The 20373-nt window shown below is 47.1% G+C and overlaps 1 protein-coding gene across 7 annotated transcripts in view; it reads left to right on the forward strand.

The window, feature by feature from the left end:
• Window positions 1–20373, forward strand: part of SPAG17 (sperm associated antigen 17) — a 280253-nt gene that overhangs the window by 23090 nt on the left and 236790 nt on the right. For all 7 annotated transcript variants that reach the window (XR_004647912.1, XR_004647911.1, XR_004647913.1 and 4 more), the window contains exons 2-3: window positions 2709–2849; window positions 3183–3242. Coding sequence is in view for 4 of the 7 variants with exons in the window: in XM_034787997.1 (XP_034643888.1) it covers window positions 2709–2849; window positions 3183–3242 (201 nt within the window). In the remaining 3 variants the exon portion in view is untranslated. The remainder of the gene's footprint in view (window positions 1–2708; window positions 2850–3182; window positions 3243–20373) is intronic.

Here is a 20373-nt window from a genome sequence, read left to right on the forward strand (position 1 = left end):
CTAATCAGTGTCCCTTTTTACACAAAATGTCAGAACATGTTAGTATTAGAGCTGAGTGGGTCTAACACTTATATAAAGAAAGAAAATTAAATAGGAATTAGAAAGTATTATCTAACAGGAGCACTGTATCTAAGTTATTATCTGCAAAAAAACAAGCGTTTTCAAAATTGCCCAAGTAGCCTCTGGAATCATGGTTAAAGTTGCCCCCACTCCACCAAAATCTGAAATGGCACCCTGGGTGTGACCTAGGCTACTGGGGGGGAAGTGAACCTTTTAAATTGTGCCCACACTCTCAGCAGGTACAGTCATCTCTGGCAGAAGCCCCTAGCCTCACCACCGCAGGGCAGAAGCCCCGAACTCCCCCCTCTCAGTCTGGTAGGCAAAGAATGGGCAGGTGTAGGGGGTTCCACAATCTTCACCCTGACTGTAAAAGAGCCGTAGTTTGGCTCCCCTGGTATATACCCTACGTGGCTCTCCACACGCCCAAGCAGTGCCTCCCATGACCACACTGCTATTTGCAGCAGTATAATGTCCTGCTGCCAGAGCTGTTCCTCACTATGATGAAAGGCTCTGACAGCCGGGAAGGGCTCTGGGAGGGAGGAGGCAGCAGGGAAAAGGAAAGGGCTGCCAGAGCTTTCCCTGCTGCCTCCCCCCTGCCAGAAACTTTCTCTGCAGTGTGTAGCTACACGTACCCTACACACCTCTGCAAGTGTAGACAAAGTCTAAGTTTTCTTTTTCATTCTTTCATCCCATTACTTGTAGTCATGCCATCTTGGACTACAATGAACCATTTCCCTCCCTCCATCCTAAATGTTTACACTGTGAAATATTTTTAGATGGTTACATATATTTTTTTCTCATTCCCAGTCATCAATTAGCCAAGCTGTACGTGTTTAATTATTTTCCTCCTAAAACAGTTTAAGGAGTTGGTAGGAACAAATGGAGAGGTGAAGGGTGAATAAGATTGGAAGGTCAGGAAGAGAGCCCTCCACTTACCCTACCTGTCAAATGTAATTTCTTTATGCAAAGTTGACCCCTGCCTTTGCTCTACCAACAATGCTGGGCTTGATTACATCATTTTTTCCCACAAACACATTCATACATTCCTGCATACCATCCCTTGTGAATTGGAAGAATTCTCCATAACATTTCATAAAGCCACCACTTTATTCTTTTTTAAATTCCTCAAAACCTGCTGTTCTCATGATGCCTACAAATGATGGCTCTCTGGCATTGGCTACCGACCAGCCTCCTGTTACTATGTTGACCACTGAGACACCTTACTTACTGGGGGTTAAATGTGTGGTGATCGATGCATCGGCGGTTGATTTAGTGGGTCTAGTGAAGACCTGCTAAATCAACCGCAGATCACTCTCCTGTCGACTCCTGTACTTCACCTGAATGAGAAGCGCAAGGGGAGTTGACGGGAGAGCATCTCCAATTGACATTGCATTGTGTGGACCCCACTTTAAGTAGATCTATGTACGTCGACTTCAGTTATGTTGTTCACGTAGCTGAAGTTGCATAACTTAGATTGATCTCCCCCTGTGGTATAGACAAGGCCTTATGCATCTTTATTGTAAGCTTTGCAATTGGAGCATGTGGGTGAGATTTTCAAACTTCCACACAGTGTGAACCCCAGCCGAAATGCTTCTAATTCCACTGCTTCTGGTTCTTCTGCTGGGAGCCCTGGAGATGGGCATAGAGGTGCTGGGGAAGATGGTCCCGGACCATGGAAGGGACCTGGCAAGAGGCAGGGTTCCCAGAAGGAAGGAGTTCAAGGAAAAGATGCTCAGAAGACAGGGAGAGTAACTGTCTCCCTTACAAAAACAACGAGTCTGGTGGCATCTTAAAGACTAACAGACTCCACCAGACTCCTTGTTGTTTTTTGTAGATCTAGACTAACCACGGCTACCCCCTGATACTTGTCTCCGTTACAAGTTCTCCCGCGTAGTTTGATACTCTCGTTATGGAGATATCCCCAGAGAACAACCATACGGTGTAATTTGTTTTTGTTTTGTATTTCTGCAGTATTGAGTTTGGATTCTTTTTTTCATATCATTATGCATGCATTCTGCTAGGAAATATGTCAGCACGTTTGCAGCCTGGTCGTTTTTGTGCTCATTTGTTGGTATTTTAACAGAACATAACTTGCCCTTATCATACATATTCTAATACAGAATTCTAGGTAAATAATAGTAATATTCCTTTTTGTTCATAAAAGTTTTGTTTTGAAATATCTTAATGCTCTAAATTTCAGGAAGTTACGTTTGGTATTTTGTAATTCTTCAGGCTAGGAACTTGGAACTCTTTTTCTTTTCTTTTTTTCAACAACAAACAAAATTCAGCTTCTTTTTCAATTCTAAAGGCTGGCATGTCTGCAAATGTCATCCTAAAATATTCCTCACATTGTGCTAATGGAGCATTCACCAATAAAGAAATTGTTACATTGTGTTATGAAAGTGTTTTGTTTTATATAGCACAATGCTGCCACCTGATGGGAGAAAAGAAGTAGGACATCATGTGTTTATGCTTATTAAAATTTTATATCCTGTATTCCAAAGTGTGGCATACAAGGCAATTCTCAGTACACATTATGGACTTCACCAGCTGCCTTTGGTAAAGAAGTAATTTGTATAAGCTTGTTTCTTAAAACTCAAAAATAAGACTTTTTAAATGCATTTATTTTTTATTTTGGAAAATCACAGGATAATTGGAAGCCTAGCATTGCTTTTGTTGTTGGGAACAAAATCGAGGATGAAGTCCACACACAAGCCTTGTCTCTTGCTGTGCAGGTGCCACAGCGGAAGCTCTTCAGTGAGGTATCGTGGGAAGGAATTTTGGGACAGGTATTTAAAATGGTTTATTATTAAAACCTCTTGAAGACTTGGTAGCCTTTTTCTCCTTAGTCACAAGTGCTGCTGTGTTAATTTAAAATTAATAGATTAGTTTAAATAAGAAAACAACCCTATTAGGTAAGCTAGTCCATCCTGTGTCAATGCACTATAGTCCAGGGCTTTGTCCAGACTAGTTTTAAATGTCCAAAGTGATGGAGTTTTCACCACATCCCTTAGAAGATTATGCCACAGTCTAATATATCTTACTGTCAGGAAGTCTTAGGGTAATCAAGAAAAAAATGATGAAGATAATAAACACAATACTGCATTATGCTTTTCTTACAGATCATGGAAGCTGGAAATCAAAAGGGAAAAAAGGTTAAAGAGGTGCCTATGTATTACGAGGTAGGTTAAAGCACTTATTGCAGAGGCAAAGTTTTTATTGCTTTTTTTAAATAATTGAGCTAAATACCTCTAATTAGTTATGTTTTGTATATCTGAGTAAAAAATGACTCTTGTCCACTGGATACAGCTTTTAAAAACATTTCTGTTGCCAAGATGCCAAAACTGCTTCCTTTTTGTTGCATCTTAATCAGTCCATATGAACTATTTGTAGAGAAAGCAAATGAGGAGCAAGGTACCTTCTGGGACATGGATTTCTTTATGATGCTTGTAATATATTCTCTGGGTATATTTTAATGGTGTTTCCATTAATTATAGAGATATAGAGCTGGGATCTATTCTCCCAAATGTTTTCAAGTACATAAAAGGTAGTTACAAGGAGGAGAGAGAAGAATTGTTCTTCTTAAGCTCTAAGGCTAGGACAAGAAACAATGGGCTTAAATTGGAGCAAGGGAGGTTTAGGTTGGACATTAGGAAAAACTTCCTAACTGTCAGGATGGTTAAGCACTGGAATAAATTGCCGGGGGAGGCTGTGGAATCTCTATCATTGGAGATTTTTAAGAGCAGGTTGGACAAACACCTGCCAGGAATGGTCTAGATAATACTTAGTCCTGCCATGAGTGCAGAGGACTGGACTAGATGACGAGGTCCCTTCCAGTCCTATGATTCTGTGTTCGCAGCAGTTGACATGCTTAAACCCTCCTTCATCAATGAGAAAATAGAACTCTAGAATGCAACATTGATGCTCTAGAGTCTAGACGGAGCTTAGTGTTTGTGTAACAGCTACTTGATGTAAAGTTCTAAGTTGGTTGACCCAGTGGGGTATATCTGAACGGTTAGTAAGCTTGCTTAGTACAAAGAGGACTTACTTTTACTCTACCTTGTAAATGTTTAATTTACAGTTTGTGAGAGCCTATAAAATCCTGTGATTAATTAAAAGATTTTAAAATTTTCTCAGCCAGTTTTATGGCCCTGCAGACCTTGGACATAAAGATTTTTGGATTCCTCTAAAAAGAACTTGTTTACATTTTAACTCAGTGATGACTAATAAACTTTTTATATGTCTTAGGTTTTGGTGGATTTTATAACAGGTCGTTTTAGTTGTAGCGTGTTTTTCAGTAATGCTGCATTACTATCTGAACAAGTCCCATTGGAATTATTTACAATTGACATGACTGTGAATTTTATGGAATTAACCCTCTCCATTCTGGACTAGCCTCCCAGGCAATCTTATTCTATACTATCTGGGATGTAAAACCCTTTCAGTCCTTCTGATAGAAGGATTTTAAAGTTTGGCCCCAAGCAGAACCTTTTCATGATACCTGTATTTAATTAGTAGGAGCAGTTTACTTGTGGACTGGATACTTATGAATTTCAGCTGTCAATGCTGTGTCTCATTAGCTCCTTACTTTATTGCTCTATTTTTTTAAAATGGAGAATATAAAATGCCTGTTCTGACCTTTTGCCTGGATCCTGTTTCCGGTCTGGCTGTAGCAAATTAAAAGATTGATCAAGCTGCCACAAGCATAAATTCTGCCAGCTATGGGCAGAATTTTGCTCTACAATATTCATTGAGGATTCTACTGCAGATTCTGCATTCAAAATTCTCATTGACAATAATGATAAACAAGTACAGAATGAGTACAGAAGGAAGTACATTATTCATCATGCTAAGATTTCTACACTTTTGTCTCAGCTTCCAGTGAGATTGCAGGTGTGAACTCCTAAAGCTTTAATGATTTTTGAACAGCTACAATATAGTGGAACCTGTGCTTATTGCCTTATTGAGGCAAACAGTACAGGTATTGATGCTACTGATAGTGCTGGCCTTGATACAAACTGCTTCAGTAGAATGGAATTTCCCTTTATCCACTTCAGTGCAGCAGTCTACAGTGCCTGCTTTAACTCAGGAAGATTAAGCTTGTGGTCTCAATGATATCTTGTGGCAATGAGTTCCAGAAGGTAATTATGTGTTGTGTTTAAAAAATGTTTCCTTGGATCAGTTTTAAATTTTCTGCCTCTGTTTCATTAAATATCTTCTTGTGCTTGTATTATGTAAGTATTATCCTCATTTTACAGATTGGAAGACAGAGGCACTATAGCCTGATCTATAGATTATGGATAAAAATTCCCGGTTATCACTTTGAGGGTTGACAGGTTCTTGTCCCAAGATCAGGCCCAGTATTATTAAAATTATTATATAGTTGGGAACCCCAATGTGCACAGTTGCAACATTCACACTATAGGAATATGACTATATTTACATATAATTTATTAATACATTTAGCACACTCTCAAACACTCTAACTCAGTAAGGTAGATTGCAGAACAACCTGCAATGTTAGTCATTATCTTCCTCATCAGTGTCTCCTTCCTCCTCTTTACCAGTGGCCATCATTCTGTCACCTCCCAAGGGCTACATCTCTCTCTCCTCCTGCCCACAGGCTGGGATGCCACTTTTATAATATGTTATGCTGATGCTACCATGTCTAATGCATATTCAGTAGGGGTATTTCCCTTCTTCCTTATTTGTATTTCCTCCCCTTACTAATGTTGAGATGTCCTTCTTCTATATAAAGAACAGGAGTACTTGTGGCACCTTAGAGACTAAGGTGCCACAAGTACTCCTGTTCTTTTTGCGGATACAGACTAACACGGCTGCTACTCTGAAACTCTTCTTCGATATGTTAAAAGCAACAGAGAGTCCTGTGGCACCTTTAAGACTAACAGAAGTATTGGGAGCATAAGCTTTCGTGAGTAAGAACCTCACTTCTTCAGATGCATCTGAAGAAGTGAGGTTCTTACTCACGAAAGCTTATGCTCCCAATACTTCTGTTAGTCTTNTCAGCCAACCACAGAAACATGAGCTAACACCAGCTTTTGGAAAGTTTTGGAGAGAACATCCAACAACAAAAGTGCCATGGCAACGAATTGAGGTATATGATAATGAGTTGAAATCATGAATCTACTAACATATAGAAGGGGTAGCTGTGTTAGTCTGAATCTGTAAAAAGCAACAGAGAGCCCTGTGGCACCTTTAAGACTAACAGAAGTATTGGGAGCATAAGCTTTCGTGGGTAAGAACCTCACTTCTTCAGATGCATCTGAAGAAGTGAGGTTCTTACCCACGAAAGCTTATGCTCCCAATACTTCTGTTAGTCTTAAAGGTGCCACAGGGCTCTCTGTTGCTTTTTACAGATTCAGACTAACACAGCTACCCCTTCTATATGTTAGTAGATTCATGATTTCAACTCATTATCATATACCTCAATTCGTTGCCATGGCACTTTTGTTGTTGGATGTTCTCTCCAAAACTTTCCAAAAGCTGGTGTTAGCTCATGTTTCTGTGGTTGGCTGATGTCATTATGGGCAAAATTGCACCTTACACTCTACTTCCAGTTCCCCAAAACATAGAGGTTACCGTTGGACCATTTATCTATACCAAAGTCCATAGGCCTTAAGCCTCATGCTAACAGCTGAAGTCAATGTCTTACAGGATATAAGCCTGTAGGTTCCCTGAATATAATAAAGGCAGAATAAAGGCAAGGCAGTGAATATAGTAAAGACAAGCTAGCCCTATAGGCTACAGCACAAAGAGTGCAAAGGTTAAATCTACAAAGGTGCATAGTTGCTACACCTAATTCCTAGGCTCCTAGCGACCTAATGGAATCTTGAGTAGGTACCTAAGGTCCCCATACAAAGCATGGGGAGGGTTAGGTGCTTAAGAAAGAGATCTTCAGAAGCCAGAAAGCTGAGCAAGGAGCCACCTAATTCAGCCAGCAGTGAAATGCATAGGAAAGGGGTGGGGTGTCAGCCCAGATCTACAAAGGTATTTGGATGCTTACTTCCTGGTGTTTTGGGTCTTACGCACTTGACTTACAGGCCAGAGGGAGATGCCTATCTCTGCTTGGAATTGTCAGCTGTGAACCCTCTCCTGGAGTGAGGTGCCTAAGCCAGGTCAGCCATTTTGGTAATCCATGCCCTAGCAGACAGAGAGTAAAGAAAGAGCTCTACCCAAAAGCCTGGTAGTTAAGGCAATCCCTGGGATGTGATGTGAGAGACATGGGTTCAAGTCCCTGTTCTGGAGCATGGGTCCGTACATCCCAGGTGTACAACCACTGGGCTGTGAGGTGTTTTGGACACACTCAGCTACCTGGTGTGTGAAGCAGCAGCCCGATCCTCTAGGTCAGTGGTTCTCAAACTCTGGGTCAGGACCCCAAAGTGGGTCGCGACCCCATTTTAATGGGGTCTCCAGGGCTGGCATTAGACTTGCTGGGGCCCGGGCTGAAGCCGAAGCCCAAGGGCTTCAGCCCTGGGTGTCGGGGCTCAGGTTACAGACCCTCTGCTCGGGGTTGAAGCCCTTAGGCTTCCCCCCCCCCCCACACACACACACACATGCACCTGCGGCGGCAGGACTTTGGCCTCTCACCCAGAGTGGCAGGGCTCGGATGGACTCAGGCTTCAGTCCCCCCTCCTGGTGTTGTGTAGTAATTTTTATTGTCAGAAGGGGGTCACAGTGCAAAGAAGCTTGAGAACTGCTGCTCTAGGTGTGCTCTGAGAATGTCTACAGGAATGGGCCCTGCCAATGAGATAGGCAAGGGAATACCTAGTTTCAGAATTCTGCTTCGGAGCCTCTAGAGATTTGACTACAGCGAGGGCTGTGAGCACATTGTCAGTGTAGTGCAAGGTCAGGGCTTAGGTGGCTTTGCATGTGCCCACTATCAGAAATTTAGGAGTCTATAGGGTTAGGCAGCTGCTGAGTGGTAGTTTTGTGAATGTCAGTGGTGTAGAAATGGAGGATTTAGGCACTTAAAGAGGCAGTAAGGTACTTATACACCTTTGTGGATCTAGTCCTAAATGACAGATCCAGGGTCACAAAATGAATCAATAGTAGAACTGGGATTAGAAACCAGGTGGCCTGATTTCTAGTCCTTTGCTCATTCCAGCATTAAACTAAATGTGCATTAGAACATGTCCCTCCTAAACATGACAGATAGAGAAATAATGACTTTTTCCTTTTATATGGGTTTAAAATGACAACAGACATAACAAGTCAGATTAATCTGTCCTGTAATGTTTCCCACCAAACAGTATATAAAATGTTTGTATGTTGTATATGTATTATTTATGTATTATTATTCACATATCTATTTTATTGGAATATTTTGGCAGCTTTCTGTTATAGGCATAGCTGGTAATGTCACATGTAATTAAAGTTATCCAACACTTCCAGTATAAGACACTTACAGCTTTGTCAAACCCCTGTTACGTGTCTGTCTCAGGCTTAATTTTTATTTATTTATTTATTTATTTTGAAAGCTCCAGCAAAAATGGTTCAGCTGGTTCCAAGAATGGGATTAGGGAAAACATGCGTTATGATCATGTTAAAAATTCTGGTGACGTTCTCTTTGAAAAGACCACATGCTTTGGAGTGGGGACTTGAAATTTGGCAGGGGGATGGTCTTTGCCTTTTGCCATCTTTGTGAAAATCTGCCGAAATCAGGCCACTTCAAAAAAAAATCTCAATTTGCACATGCTCAGTAGAGACTTGTTAGAGCTTTTCAGTTAAATTCTACAAGATTCCATCTGTACTGAACATGCTTCAACCCAGGGCTGAGAATGAATTTCCCTGCAATTGCTGCTTCTGGCTGTGGTGGACCAGAGCGAGGCCAGGAACCCAAACTGGGAGCAGGGAGACTCTCTCTTTTGCTGGCAATGCTTCTCCTGCTAGTGCCTAAGTAGTATGGAGAAGGAAGTCCTGACACAAATGCAGAAGGGACAGAAGCCAGACCTGGGGGAGGTAGCATGACAAGTAGACTGAGACAAGGAACCTGGAGAAGGGGGTGAAGACTGGAACGGGAGATGGGGAAATTAGATTTGGCTGGGGTGGGGAGACTGGGACTGGGAGAGAGCGAAGGAAACAGGTTAGTGGGGAGGGAATTGGGACTGGCTGGGTAAGGAGACTAGGACAGAAACAAGGAGCCAGGAAGGGGAGAGACATATATGAGGAGTGGGCGGGGGGGTAGGGGTGATGGCAATTGAAATTAGATGAGGAGCCCAGAGCCTCTGCCTCATTCCCTACACACTTTCCAATTTCTACAACAAATGAGGCAGGGGTCCTACAGACGACAGCCTCATTAACTACTTAGCCCTGATTAATTCCCAGAGTAGGTCCATCATATGCACTGAATGAGGTAGGCATCCTGTGGAAAAATGGGCATTTCCCAATATTTGAGTACCAGAATGCAACCTTAATGTTCTTTTAATGTAGTTTTGTGTGTGCAATAAAAGAACACTGCCTATCTCATTGTGTAGTTACTTATACCCATGCAAACTGGTTGTAAAATACTACCAAATCAGGGGCCATATCCTGGCCCATGCCCGAACTTTATGCTGCCAGAGCAGTGCATAGGGACCATAAATCTGCTGTAAATGAGCAGCTGAAGGTTCTCCAGTCATAGCGGAATCATTGGCTGGCATAAAGTCAGTGCAACCAGCAATATGCTCCTTCCACCCCTCCTTCCACCCCCAGCATAGGTTGCATTTTGGAGATGGGAAGGGGCTGGAGGAGACAGGAATGAAGTGCATTGTACTCCCACAATCCTTGCTGGTAAAATGTCCCCCTGAGTGCCATTATAAGCTAGTACAAGTTGGAGCAGACCTTAGTTTTTTTATTTATTAATCTGTGTATTATGGTAGTGTCCAGGGATCAATAAGAATGGTGCCTCATTGTGCTCAGCACTGTGCTCAACACATACACACAGTAGCACACAGTCCCTGCCCTGAAGAGCTTACAGTCTAAATAGTCAAGTCAGGTACAGGATGAGGAGAGGGGTATAACACCCCAGCAGCGTGGACTACATTATGACAGCAAACAACATGTTAGTTCCTCAGGGTGGGATTTTTGGAGGGGGGAGGGTTAGTTAGGAGGTGATCAGCTAAATGGAAAGGAGAGTGAAGGGAGAGGGAACACTGACGGAAAGGGGTCTGGGGGGACAGGACAAGGGAGGAGAGGGTAAGAGGGGCCAGTATGGAGTGAAGCTGAGATGAGAGACTGGGAGGTAGGGAGGGAGCAAACAGCTCATCACCATGGGGTAGAGAAAGTCCAGTCAGAACTGTAGAAAGTTCTCTGGATGTCCAAATGTTCCTGCTTTGGCTGCTTCTGCAGCTTCTCCTATTAGCTGGAGTATCTGGCTAGGTCCTCTCTTCATTTTTTTCCCAAGGCCACATGGCTGTGGGAGAGGGAAGACACCACTTTAGTCTTAGTTTCTCCAAAGTGGAACTGATCAATTCTGGGTCGGTGGGTGCTGGGGTTCAGCCAGCCTCAAGGAGATAGGGTTGGGATGGAGTAATGGTTGTGATCTGCTTCAGTGCAGCTGAGGACCAAGTCAATCCCGCATTTTTCCTATCTCTTTCTTTGTTACTTTTCCACTTCACTGTTTAGTTGTCTCTTTTCCTCAGTGTCTGTTTTCCCCCCAATTAACTTTTCTCCTTTCTTCTTCTTTTTGAAACGTTACTTTTTTTTTTTTTTAAATATATGGAGATATGCCTATCTCATAGAACTGGAAGGGACCCCGAAAGGTCATTGAGTCCAGCCCCCTGCCTTCACTAGCAGGACCAAGTACTGATTTTGCCCCAGATCCCTAAGCGGCCCCCTCAAGGATTGAACTCAGAACCCTGGGTTTAGCAGCCAATGCTCTCCTTTTTTCGCCCTTTCTTCCTCTTTTCACCCATCTGTTCCTTCTCAATGTCTTCTTAGGATCATTCTCTCCCCTTTCCTTAGCCTTCCTTTCTTTTGCATTATGTACCTGGGTCTGTCTCCCAACCTTCATTGTAGGCCTTGGCAGAAAGAGGATACCTCCACATCATTCACCACGAGGGACTGAGGGAATGCATTTGAGCTTCAACAGTTCAGGTTAGGGACTAAGTTGCAGCTTCCTTGCCTTCTACATTTGATGATCAATTGCCAGGGATTTCTGGACTTGTGAAACATCTGGTGGTCTCAGAAGGAATCATCAAGCAGCTGTGGAGTGTATCTGCCTTCTGGGCCCCAAAGCTATACACTGGGCAGGGAGGGTGTCAACTTCCTTAGTGATGCTACTCTGCACCCTAATTGTATTGGACCCAGGACAAAGTTCATAGCTCCGTTTCTTGATGATAGATAGTTGTGGGTACACAGCCTGTTTCCTTTGCTGCAGCATAGATCCCTCCTCCCGAGGGGAACATTTGATAATGACTTTGCAATCTGAACTTTTGGAATTTGTCTCTCTCCCTCCTGTGGGGTTTTACTGCACAAGGCTCTGGGCCAAGAGGCCTTTCCTCAAAATAAGTAATCACATATTGAAAGGTTCATCTTTTTATCGTATCAGCTTATAGGCATTCTGTGTGGGGAAAAAAATGTGTTTAAAATGGAAATGAGCCTTTTCTAGTTGAAAAGCAGTGCAATAGATTTTGCACCCATCTTCCTCTAAAATTGAACTTGTGCTGAGGCGCAATATGGAAAGTTTCAACCCAAAAATAATTTTTGAGAAAGTTCTTATGAACAAATGAAAATGGTGGTTATTATGGAAGCATGTATGTAGCCATCACTATATTACCACTGTCCATAAACACTGTCAGATAAAAACTGTAATGTCTTTTTAAATACAATAATAAATTTTAACTTTTGGCAGAAAAACAAGTTGAAAAAAGGGTGTTCTTCCCTTCTACAGAATAAAGATTCGTAAAATTGAGGACATAAACTTGCTTTCTGTTGCTATTCTCTTTGATGTTTTATGTTCTTTAGCAGGAGCTGTGGCTAGCATGCTTCTGAAGCCCAAGTATTAGCTTCATTGTATACTTTTTCTATATTTTCCTTTATTGTTTTATCTTGTCTTATTGCTTTATATTTGTCTGTTACTCCTGAGCTGCATTTTCTCTGCTACTGTTGAATTGCTTTCAGACTTTGTCTGTTATTTTCTCTTCTTCTTGTATGTGGTTTATGTTTCTGCCCTCCCACCCCCTTCTGGTCTGTGTTTAAACCTTTCTTTATTCCTCTAAAAGTCCATTGGTCTATTTGTTTGTATTTTCGCTCCTGTCAGGGCTGGATCCCCACTTTGAACTTTAGGGTACAAATGTAGGGGCCTGCATGAAAACTTCTAAGCTTAACTACCAGCTTAGCTCTGGTTCGGCTGCCACCAATTCTCCCTGGGAAGCCTTGAAAAACCTTCACCCATTCCCTGGTGAAAACAAATCCAAACCCCTTGGATTTAAAACAAGGGGAAATTAACCATTCCCCTCCTTCCTCCCACCAACTCCTGGTGAATCAGGATCCACCCCTTGGATCTTGAACAAGGAAAAATCAATCAGGTTCTTAAAAAGAAGGCTTTTAATTAAAGAAAAAGGTAAAAATCATCTCTGTAAAATCAGTATGGAAATTAACCTTACAGGGTAATCAAACTTAAAGAGCTCAGAGGACTCCCCTCTAGTCTTAGGTTCAAAGTACAGCAAACAAAGATAAACACTCTGGTAAAAGGTACATTTACAAGTTGAGAAAAACAAAGGAAAACTAACACGCCTTGCCTGGCTATTTACTTACAAGTTTAAATTAAATAAATAAATTAATTAATGGAGATATCCCATCTCCTAGAACTGGAAGGGACCTTGAAAGATCATCGAGTCCAGCCCCCTGCCTTCACTAGCAGGACCAAGTACTGTTTTTGCCCCAGATCCCCAAGTGGCCCCCTCAAGGATTGAACTCACAACCCTGGGTTTAGCAGGCCAATGCTCAAACCACTGAGCTATCCCTCCCCCCTAGTTGTTTATAGTTATATAGTTGTTTATTCACTTGTTTATAGTTGTTATATAGTTAAAGGGGATTAAGGAGGTTGTCTCCCCCTTTTTTCCCCGGCCGCGTGGCCGGGCTCATGCCCAAGGCTCCTGGCTTCAAACAGTGCGCCTCCTGCGCTAAGCCTATGCCAACAAGCGATCCGCACGACTCGTGTCTGAAGTGCCTGGGAGAGTCCCATCAAACAGATAAGTGCAAGATCTGTAAGGCCTTCAGACCGAGGACCAAGAAGGAGCGGGACTTTCGACTCCGACAACTCCTTATGGAGGCGGCACTTAGCCCGGACGCTCCATCGGCGCGTCAGGCCCCGGCACCTAGCACCTCGGTGCGCAGTGCCCCGGCGGCACCGACAATGCCGACCACGTCGGACAAGCCTCCACGGCACCGGACCTCATCGGCACCGCACTCACAGCAAGTGCCTCGGCGCCGTTCATTATCCCCGGGACATAAAAAATCCCATAAGGAGGGGACCTCAGTGCCGAAGACGCCGGCTCCCCCGGTGCCGGGGGTAGAGCCGCGTCCACCTGTGGAGCGCCGAAAACAGGTGCCTCCAGCACCGTCGACTCCGGCTCCGAGGCCGTTGAGTCCGGTGCAGACAGAATCACCACCGAGACCGGCGGTGATACAGTGCCTCCCGTCGACACCGGAGACCTTCGCGACGGCGAGAGACTTGATCGCCCTCACAGAGCCGGCACCGCCCCAACCACCGGCACCGTCGGCACCGTTGACTCGCCTGGTCCAATCTAGGGGAAAACCTGCCTTGATGCGCCCTCCATCGCAAGGGCTGGAACCACGGCACCGGTCCAGGTCCCGAAGCAGGTCCCCACGCCGCTCGCAGTCCCGGCGCCGGATATCACCTCGGCACCGGTCGTACTCGCGGCCAAGATCATCGCGGCACCGCTCTACGTCTCGGCACCGTTATGATCGTCGGCACCGATCAACGTCGAGACGTAGCTCTCGGCACCGGTACGATCGACGTTCGACGTCGAGAGGCCGCTCCCGACACCGGGCCTACTCCAGGTCATCGTCTCGATCCAGGTCCGACTCCCGGCACCGGCGAGGTCATCGGCACCGATCGCGATCTCGGCACCGATCGCCGGCACCGCGTAGAGATAGAACATCTCTAGACCGGCACCGTACGGCACCGTATCCCACGGGATTCGTCTCGGCGCAGTCGGCACCGCCATGGCCATCGAGATCGGTGTCTCGCTCCTCTGAGGACTTGTCAAGATCGGCATACCCCCCTCAGGGGCAAACCGGGGAGCAAGATTTAGGCCATTGGCAAGAGGGAGCAGAGGACCCTGACCCTGGCCCATCTCACTGGTCGTTCTGGACCCCGTGGGCATACCACCAGGCGCAAGGGGCTCCAANACAAAGGAAAACTAACACGCCTTGCCTGGCTATTTACTTACAAGTTTGAAATAGGAGAGACTTGCTTAGAAAGATGTGGAGAACCTGGATTGATGTCTGGTCCCTCTCAGTCCCGAGAGCGAACACACTCCCAAACAAAGAACACAAACAACAGCCTTCCCCCCCCAAAATTTGAAAGTATCTTGTCCCCTTATTGGTCCTTTAGGTCAGATGCCAGCCAGGTTACCTGAGCTTCTTAACCCTTTACAGGGAAAAGGATTTTGGAGTCTCTGGCCAGGAGGGATTTATAGTACTGTACACAGGACAGCTATTACCCTTCCCTTTATAGTTATGACAGCTCTTTTAGCAATATATCTGTGTTAGCTAATGTCTGGTTTTTGCTGCACAAATTTTACATGTTGTGCAGTTCTAATGTGTTTTAATTAGCATTCTTAATGTAGGATGAGTGAAGAGCTCATTGGCAAGCGAAGGACAGCAGACTGAATAGCTTTGGTAGTGAGAGAGGGTTCATTTCAATTTTATGTAACTGGTTTAAATCCAGCCTAGGGGAACTATTCTTTTTCAAATGGTTGCACATGTGTCTTCCACTCTTGGTTTTTATGCACCGCTCACACAGTCATTGGAAACTTTTCCATCAGTGATACCCATCAGGGCAGCATGAGCGCCCTCTGCCATCGTGTGCCAGTGCATGCTGTTATAAAGGGCCCAGTCATCCCAGAGTCCCCTCAGTTCCTTCTTACCATCCGTGACAGTGGTTGGAATTGCTTGGCTTGCCTTAGCAAGTGCTCTAAGAGTGCTCCTTGTAAATGTATTATAAATATTTTTGTGTTGTAATTGATTAGTACTTAGTTAATGGTGTAGATAGGATTCATTTCATTTTCACTCCCCAGTTTTGGGGTTTCTGTTTCTCAATACTGAGGAATGCCTCAGTCACTGGGGCTTCAAACGCTGTGTGCACTAGGCCAATGCCTGTGAGTGACCCACACTCAAGCTGCTCAAAGTATGTAAGGGACGCTCATATTTTGGATCATTGCCAAATTTGCAAAAGACTTTAAACCACAGTCAGGCTAAAATTTTTAGTCATGGAGGCAGCTCTGAGATCTCCATCAGATCCATGGGTAGTGGGTGAAACTTCCCCTGGGGGAGGCGAGCTCCTTGTCCTCTCTCTTCCGCCCACAGCCCCACTCACACTGCACCTCTGCTCTGCCACAAGCCCCACCTACCGCTGACTTGCCACTCACCTCTTCACCACCCCGATATACCCCCCTCTAACTCACCTCCTCCCATGCCCGCCTGCCGTTCGCCCATCTGCTGCTTGCCTCCTCACCCCCCCCCCGACCCTTTCCCCACTTGAGACCCCACCACCACCACCTACTGTGCAGCTGGCTCGCTGCTCGCCTCCTCACCCTGCTGCCACCCCCCCCCCCGTGACACCCTCTCCCCTTTTCACTTTAAAGCACCCCAAGGGAACTGAACAGGCAACAGCTATAGCTCAGTTGCCAGATAGATTCTCCTCTGCATGGCAGGGAGCTCGGTGTATACTGTATACAGAGAGAGGAAAAGCCAGGCTACCTGCGCCAAACTGAAGCCTAATCTCTCAGTTTGAAAAGTGCTTGTCATTGACAGCCTGCATTAAGGCAGTAGTTTAATCACCTTTCTTACACAGCAGGACTGAATTAACCTTTTGTAGGCCCAGCACTAAACATATTTGTGGGCCCCTCTGGGGGCAATGGAGCATGGCACGGGGAGGTTGGTCCGTGGAGCAAGGGCCCCTCTGGACCTGCTATGCCCAGTGCCACCACCCACAACCCCCCCCCCCATCACAAACTCACAGCACTCTGCACATCACCACCCCTGCCCAGCACCCCCCTGCCCACAGCCACACCACAACTGCCCTGCACCTCACACAGAACCCCCACTCCCTAGCACCCCAACACACACAGATCTCCCCCACTCGCCATTGGCCAGTGTTCTTCCCCACAGCCCCGCCCACCACAACTACACAGTGTCCCACACAGACCTCCCAATGCCCAGCATCCCAACATACACAGACCTTCTCCATTGCCCAGTGCCCCCCAACAGACCTCCCAGTGCCTAGCATCCCAAAACACACAAACCTCTCATGCTGCCCAGCGCCCCCGCCCCTCACAGCCCAGCACCCCCCCCCCGATCCACTCTCCCACGCCTTGCCCCCTGGGCGTACTCACTGGCCCTGTTGAACCAGCGCAGAGCAGGGATCCCCCATCCAAGCACAGTGCTAGGGAGCAGGACAGCTGAAGCTCTGGAGCAGAGAGGCCCCGTCCCCTGGGGTCCCGCCCTGCCCGCCTGGCGCTGGTGCCCACGGTGCAGGAAGCGATTTCCCCAGCCTGCTGCTTCTGCAGAGTGGCAGGGAAAGGGGGGCCCCGCCCCTGGGGAGCTTGAAGCAGTCAGTCACCGGCCTGGCCCGGCCCGGAGTGGGAGCACCTGAGGACTTCTCTCTGCCAGTGATAGGGGTGGAGAGGAGCACTCAGCCAGTTGGTCGGCCACCAGGATGAGAGGAGCGAGCGGTGGGGAGCCAGAAGGGAGAGGAGCCAGCAGCTCAGGGCGCAGCGCAAGTGGACTGGGCTGGGCCAGGGCCCCTTTAGAGTGTGGGCCCGGTACCATGGCTCCACTGGCGCCATTGTAAACCCGGTACTGTTACACAGAATTCCCTGCCAGACTCGTTTACTTAAACTGGGTTTGAATAAAATGACTAGATCAAGAAATAAACTCACTGGCCATATCAGCTCCTCCTTGAGCCAGGTTAGCAGTTTTTACTTCTGGGTACAGAGAATAACTGAAGAGTCGTCATTTGGAAACTGTTTTTAACCCCAATAACACATTTTCCTACAATATAAAATCCAGCTGAATGTGGCCAAAGGCTTCCTGGGCATTGGCAAATGGCTGTTAAATGGCTTCATTACCACTTTAATGACTCTTTAACAGTTTCAGTGATCTCTGCTATTAGGTCTCTAGAAGGCTTTTTCACCTTGGCTACACTCGTGGATTCGCAGCGCTGTGAAGCGCGAGTGTAGTCGTGCCGCCAGCGCTGTGAGTGCTCTCTCGCAGCGCTGCAAGTACTCCACCTCTCTGAGGGGAATAGCTTGCAGCGCTGCAGGCGCTGATTACACTGGCGCTTTACAGCGCTGCACTCGCTGCGCTCGGGGGGGGGTGTTTTTTCACACTCTTAAGCGCAGCAAGTGCAGCGCTGTGAATTGCCAGTGTAGCCAAGGCCTGTGTAAAGTTACTCAGGAATCCCCTCTGCTTGCCTCCTCACCCTCCCTCCCCATCTGCCACTGACTCCCCACTTGCATTCATTCTCTCTCACACACACACCACCACCACCACCCCGTGGGGAGGGTGGGGTGAGGAGAGATGCGACGGCAGCTGTGGGAGGCGGGGGAAGGGGGTGGGGTGGAGGAGAGAAGGAAGACTCCAGGCAGCAGCAGCAAGCCGTGGGAGCCTCCGGAAAGGGTCAGAGCAGGGAGGGAAAGAGATGGGGGAGGGGCACCACAGCCCAGGTGTGGGTGGCAAGGACAACTGTGCTAGGGGAGGAAACGCCTCCCCTTGCCTATTATACCTGCCGCTCATGATCAGACCCTAGCTGTTCTGAGTCAGCACCAACTGCTTCAGCATCAGTTAGGAGTGCGCCTCCTATGTTGCCCAAAAGCCAGCACTGCTAACCCTCTCCAGTGCCTAAGAAGAGGCATAAGACCACCGAGAGAGGAAGGTCACTGGCATCAAAATCCTTTAAGCATAGGGAGAAGACTAGAGTGCAGCCAAGACCAACACACTCCCCTTCACTGGTAGTGCAGAAACTGGCACCGTTGACGCTGGCACCAAGGCAGGTACTGTAGAGTCTAGTGCCCGAAGGAGCGCCTTTTACATCTACAGTACCATAGCAACCCAAGACCATCTTGGTACTGACAATGCCAGAGGCATTTGTAGCAGTGAGAGAGAGGCTCAGCAGATCAGCACTGGTATCCCCAGCTGTGCTACTCCTGAGGGCATTCTGCACCAAAAAAATAAAAATTTTGCACACAATATTTTAAAATTCTGCAAATTTTATTTGTCAAATAAATGTGGAGGATCCAGCATGGCATTGGGGAGCACAGGCCACTGGCTGCACAGAGATGGGAGATCACTGTGCAGCTTCCCCCTCCCTCCCCGGGACTCAGACTCAGCGGTGAGGCTGGACCCAACCCTGAGACAGTGCAAGGACCGGGCCTGCCACAGAAACACCCCAAGGCTCTGTCCCTCGGTGCCAGGTGCACTAGGTGTGGGCAGGCAGGCTCAGCAAGGCAGGATCCAAATGTGGAGGGGCTTAGTGTGAGGGGATCCAGGTGTGGGTTGAGAGGGTTCTATGTGGAGCAATCTGGATACTGGTGGCTCAGAGGGGGATCCAGGTTCAAGGAGGATCTGGATGCACAGGGACTTGTTGCGGGGGTTCTGAGTGCAACAGTAATCTGATTCTGCAGGGGGGTCCAGGTGAAGGTGTTTGGGACTCAGCAGGGTGGGGTCTGGAGGGGATAGATCTCAGCAGGGGGCTCTGGGTGTGGGGGGGGGCAGATGCTGGGAGAGTGGGGCTCAGTGGAGTGGGGATCCAGGCGCACCTGGTTGCGGCTCAGTGGGGTGGGTATCTGGGTGCGGGTGACTCATCAGGGTACTCCAGGTGCTGGGGGAGTGGGGCTCATCATGGGCGTCTGAGTGCGGGGGTTAGGCTCAGCAGGAGCGTCTGAGTATGAGGTGTCTGGATGCATGGGGGTTGGGCAGATGGGGGAGCAGCTCCCTGTACAGAGATTCCCTTCCCCTGCAGCTGAGGAGCGATGGGTGCAGTAAGCGGGGAGGAGAGGGGGGATTTGCAGAGCTTCCTGCAGCTGGGGGAGAAATCTGGGGGTGGGTCTGACCCAGTCCTGGATACTGTGCGGGGGAAGAGGAAGTCCTGTCCTCCCCAACCCAGCTGGGACTAGCAGCTGAGCCCGGCGCAGGGTAGGAGCCACCAGCTGGGTCTCCCCCAGTGCCACCCCCTGTACCACAGTGATTTACCTCTCTGCCAGCTGCCCGGCACACCCAAAACATACTACTGGGGAGGATCACATGACCACTCTTGTGACTTCACTTTGCTTCCCCCTCAGAGAGCCATTTTTCTGCAGGGAAGCAAAGAAATCTGCAGGAGACATAAATTCTGTGCATGCGCAGTGGTGCAGAATCCCCTCAGAAGTACTGTGCAGGAGACTGTGTCCCTGGTACCAGCAGAGGAGTGACAGTATCATCAGTGCAGTACTTGGTACAGAGACAACCTCTGTTGCCTCACACTTCATTTCCTTCAGTACTGTCAAAGGGAAATTCTGCAATGTTGGCTGCTCTACACTCTTCACTGACTTGGCACCGGTCTCCGGCACTGTCGGGGACAGATCTCCCCACCCCCTTGGTCAGCAGAAAGTGATTCTTCCTCCTCTGAATCAGAGATTGGCTTTTATGTTTCCCAGCTTCAGAGCCAGTTATGCTACTCCTCACCTAGGTATTATTACCCTGAGTTGCCTCAAGATCCTCTGGCTGAAATAGGATCAGACATGTGACCAGGAAGTCACTGGGGCCCACCACTGGTCCAGTGACCCTTTTGGAACCTGTGGGGATTCCTCTGATTTCTATGTCATACAAAGGTGATCCTGCTCTGTGTCCTTGGAGAGGTGTGGGAAGTCTATTCACCAGGTGCCACCTGTTCCTGAGCCTGGTACCAGGCCTGGTGCTGAGCAGGAAGAGGCAATTCAGGAAAACTCTGTTGGACAGCTAGTGGAGGAGGAACAGCCTCACCCTGTGCTGGCTTGTTTATCCTCCTCTTCTGACAAGGCAGTTTCCTCAGGATGTGTCTCACCCCTTCCCAGTGATTATGAGGCTCACCAAGAGCTACTGAAGAGG

Source organism: Trachemys scripta, chromosome 1 (genome assembly GCF_013100865.1).
Source record: "Trachemys scripta elegans isolate TJP31775 chromosome 1, CAS_Tse_1.0, whole genome shotgun sequence".
Taxonomy (NCBI): Eukaryota; Metazoa; Chordata; order Testudines; family Emydidae; genus Trachemys; species Trachemys scripta.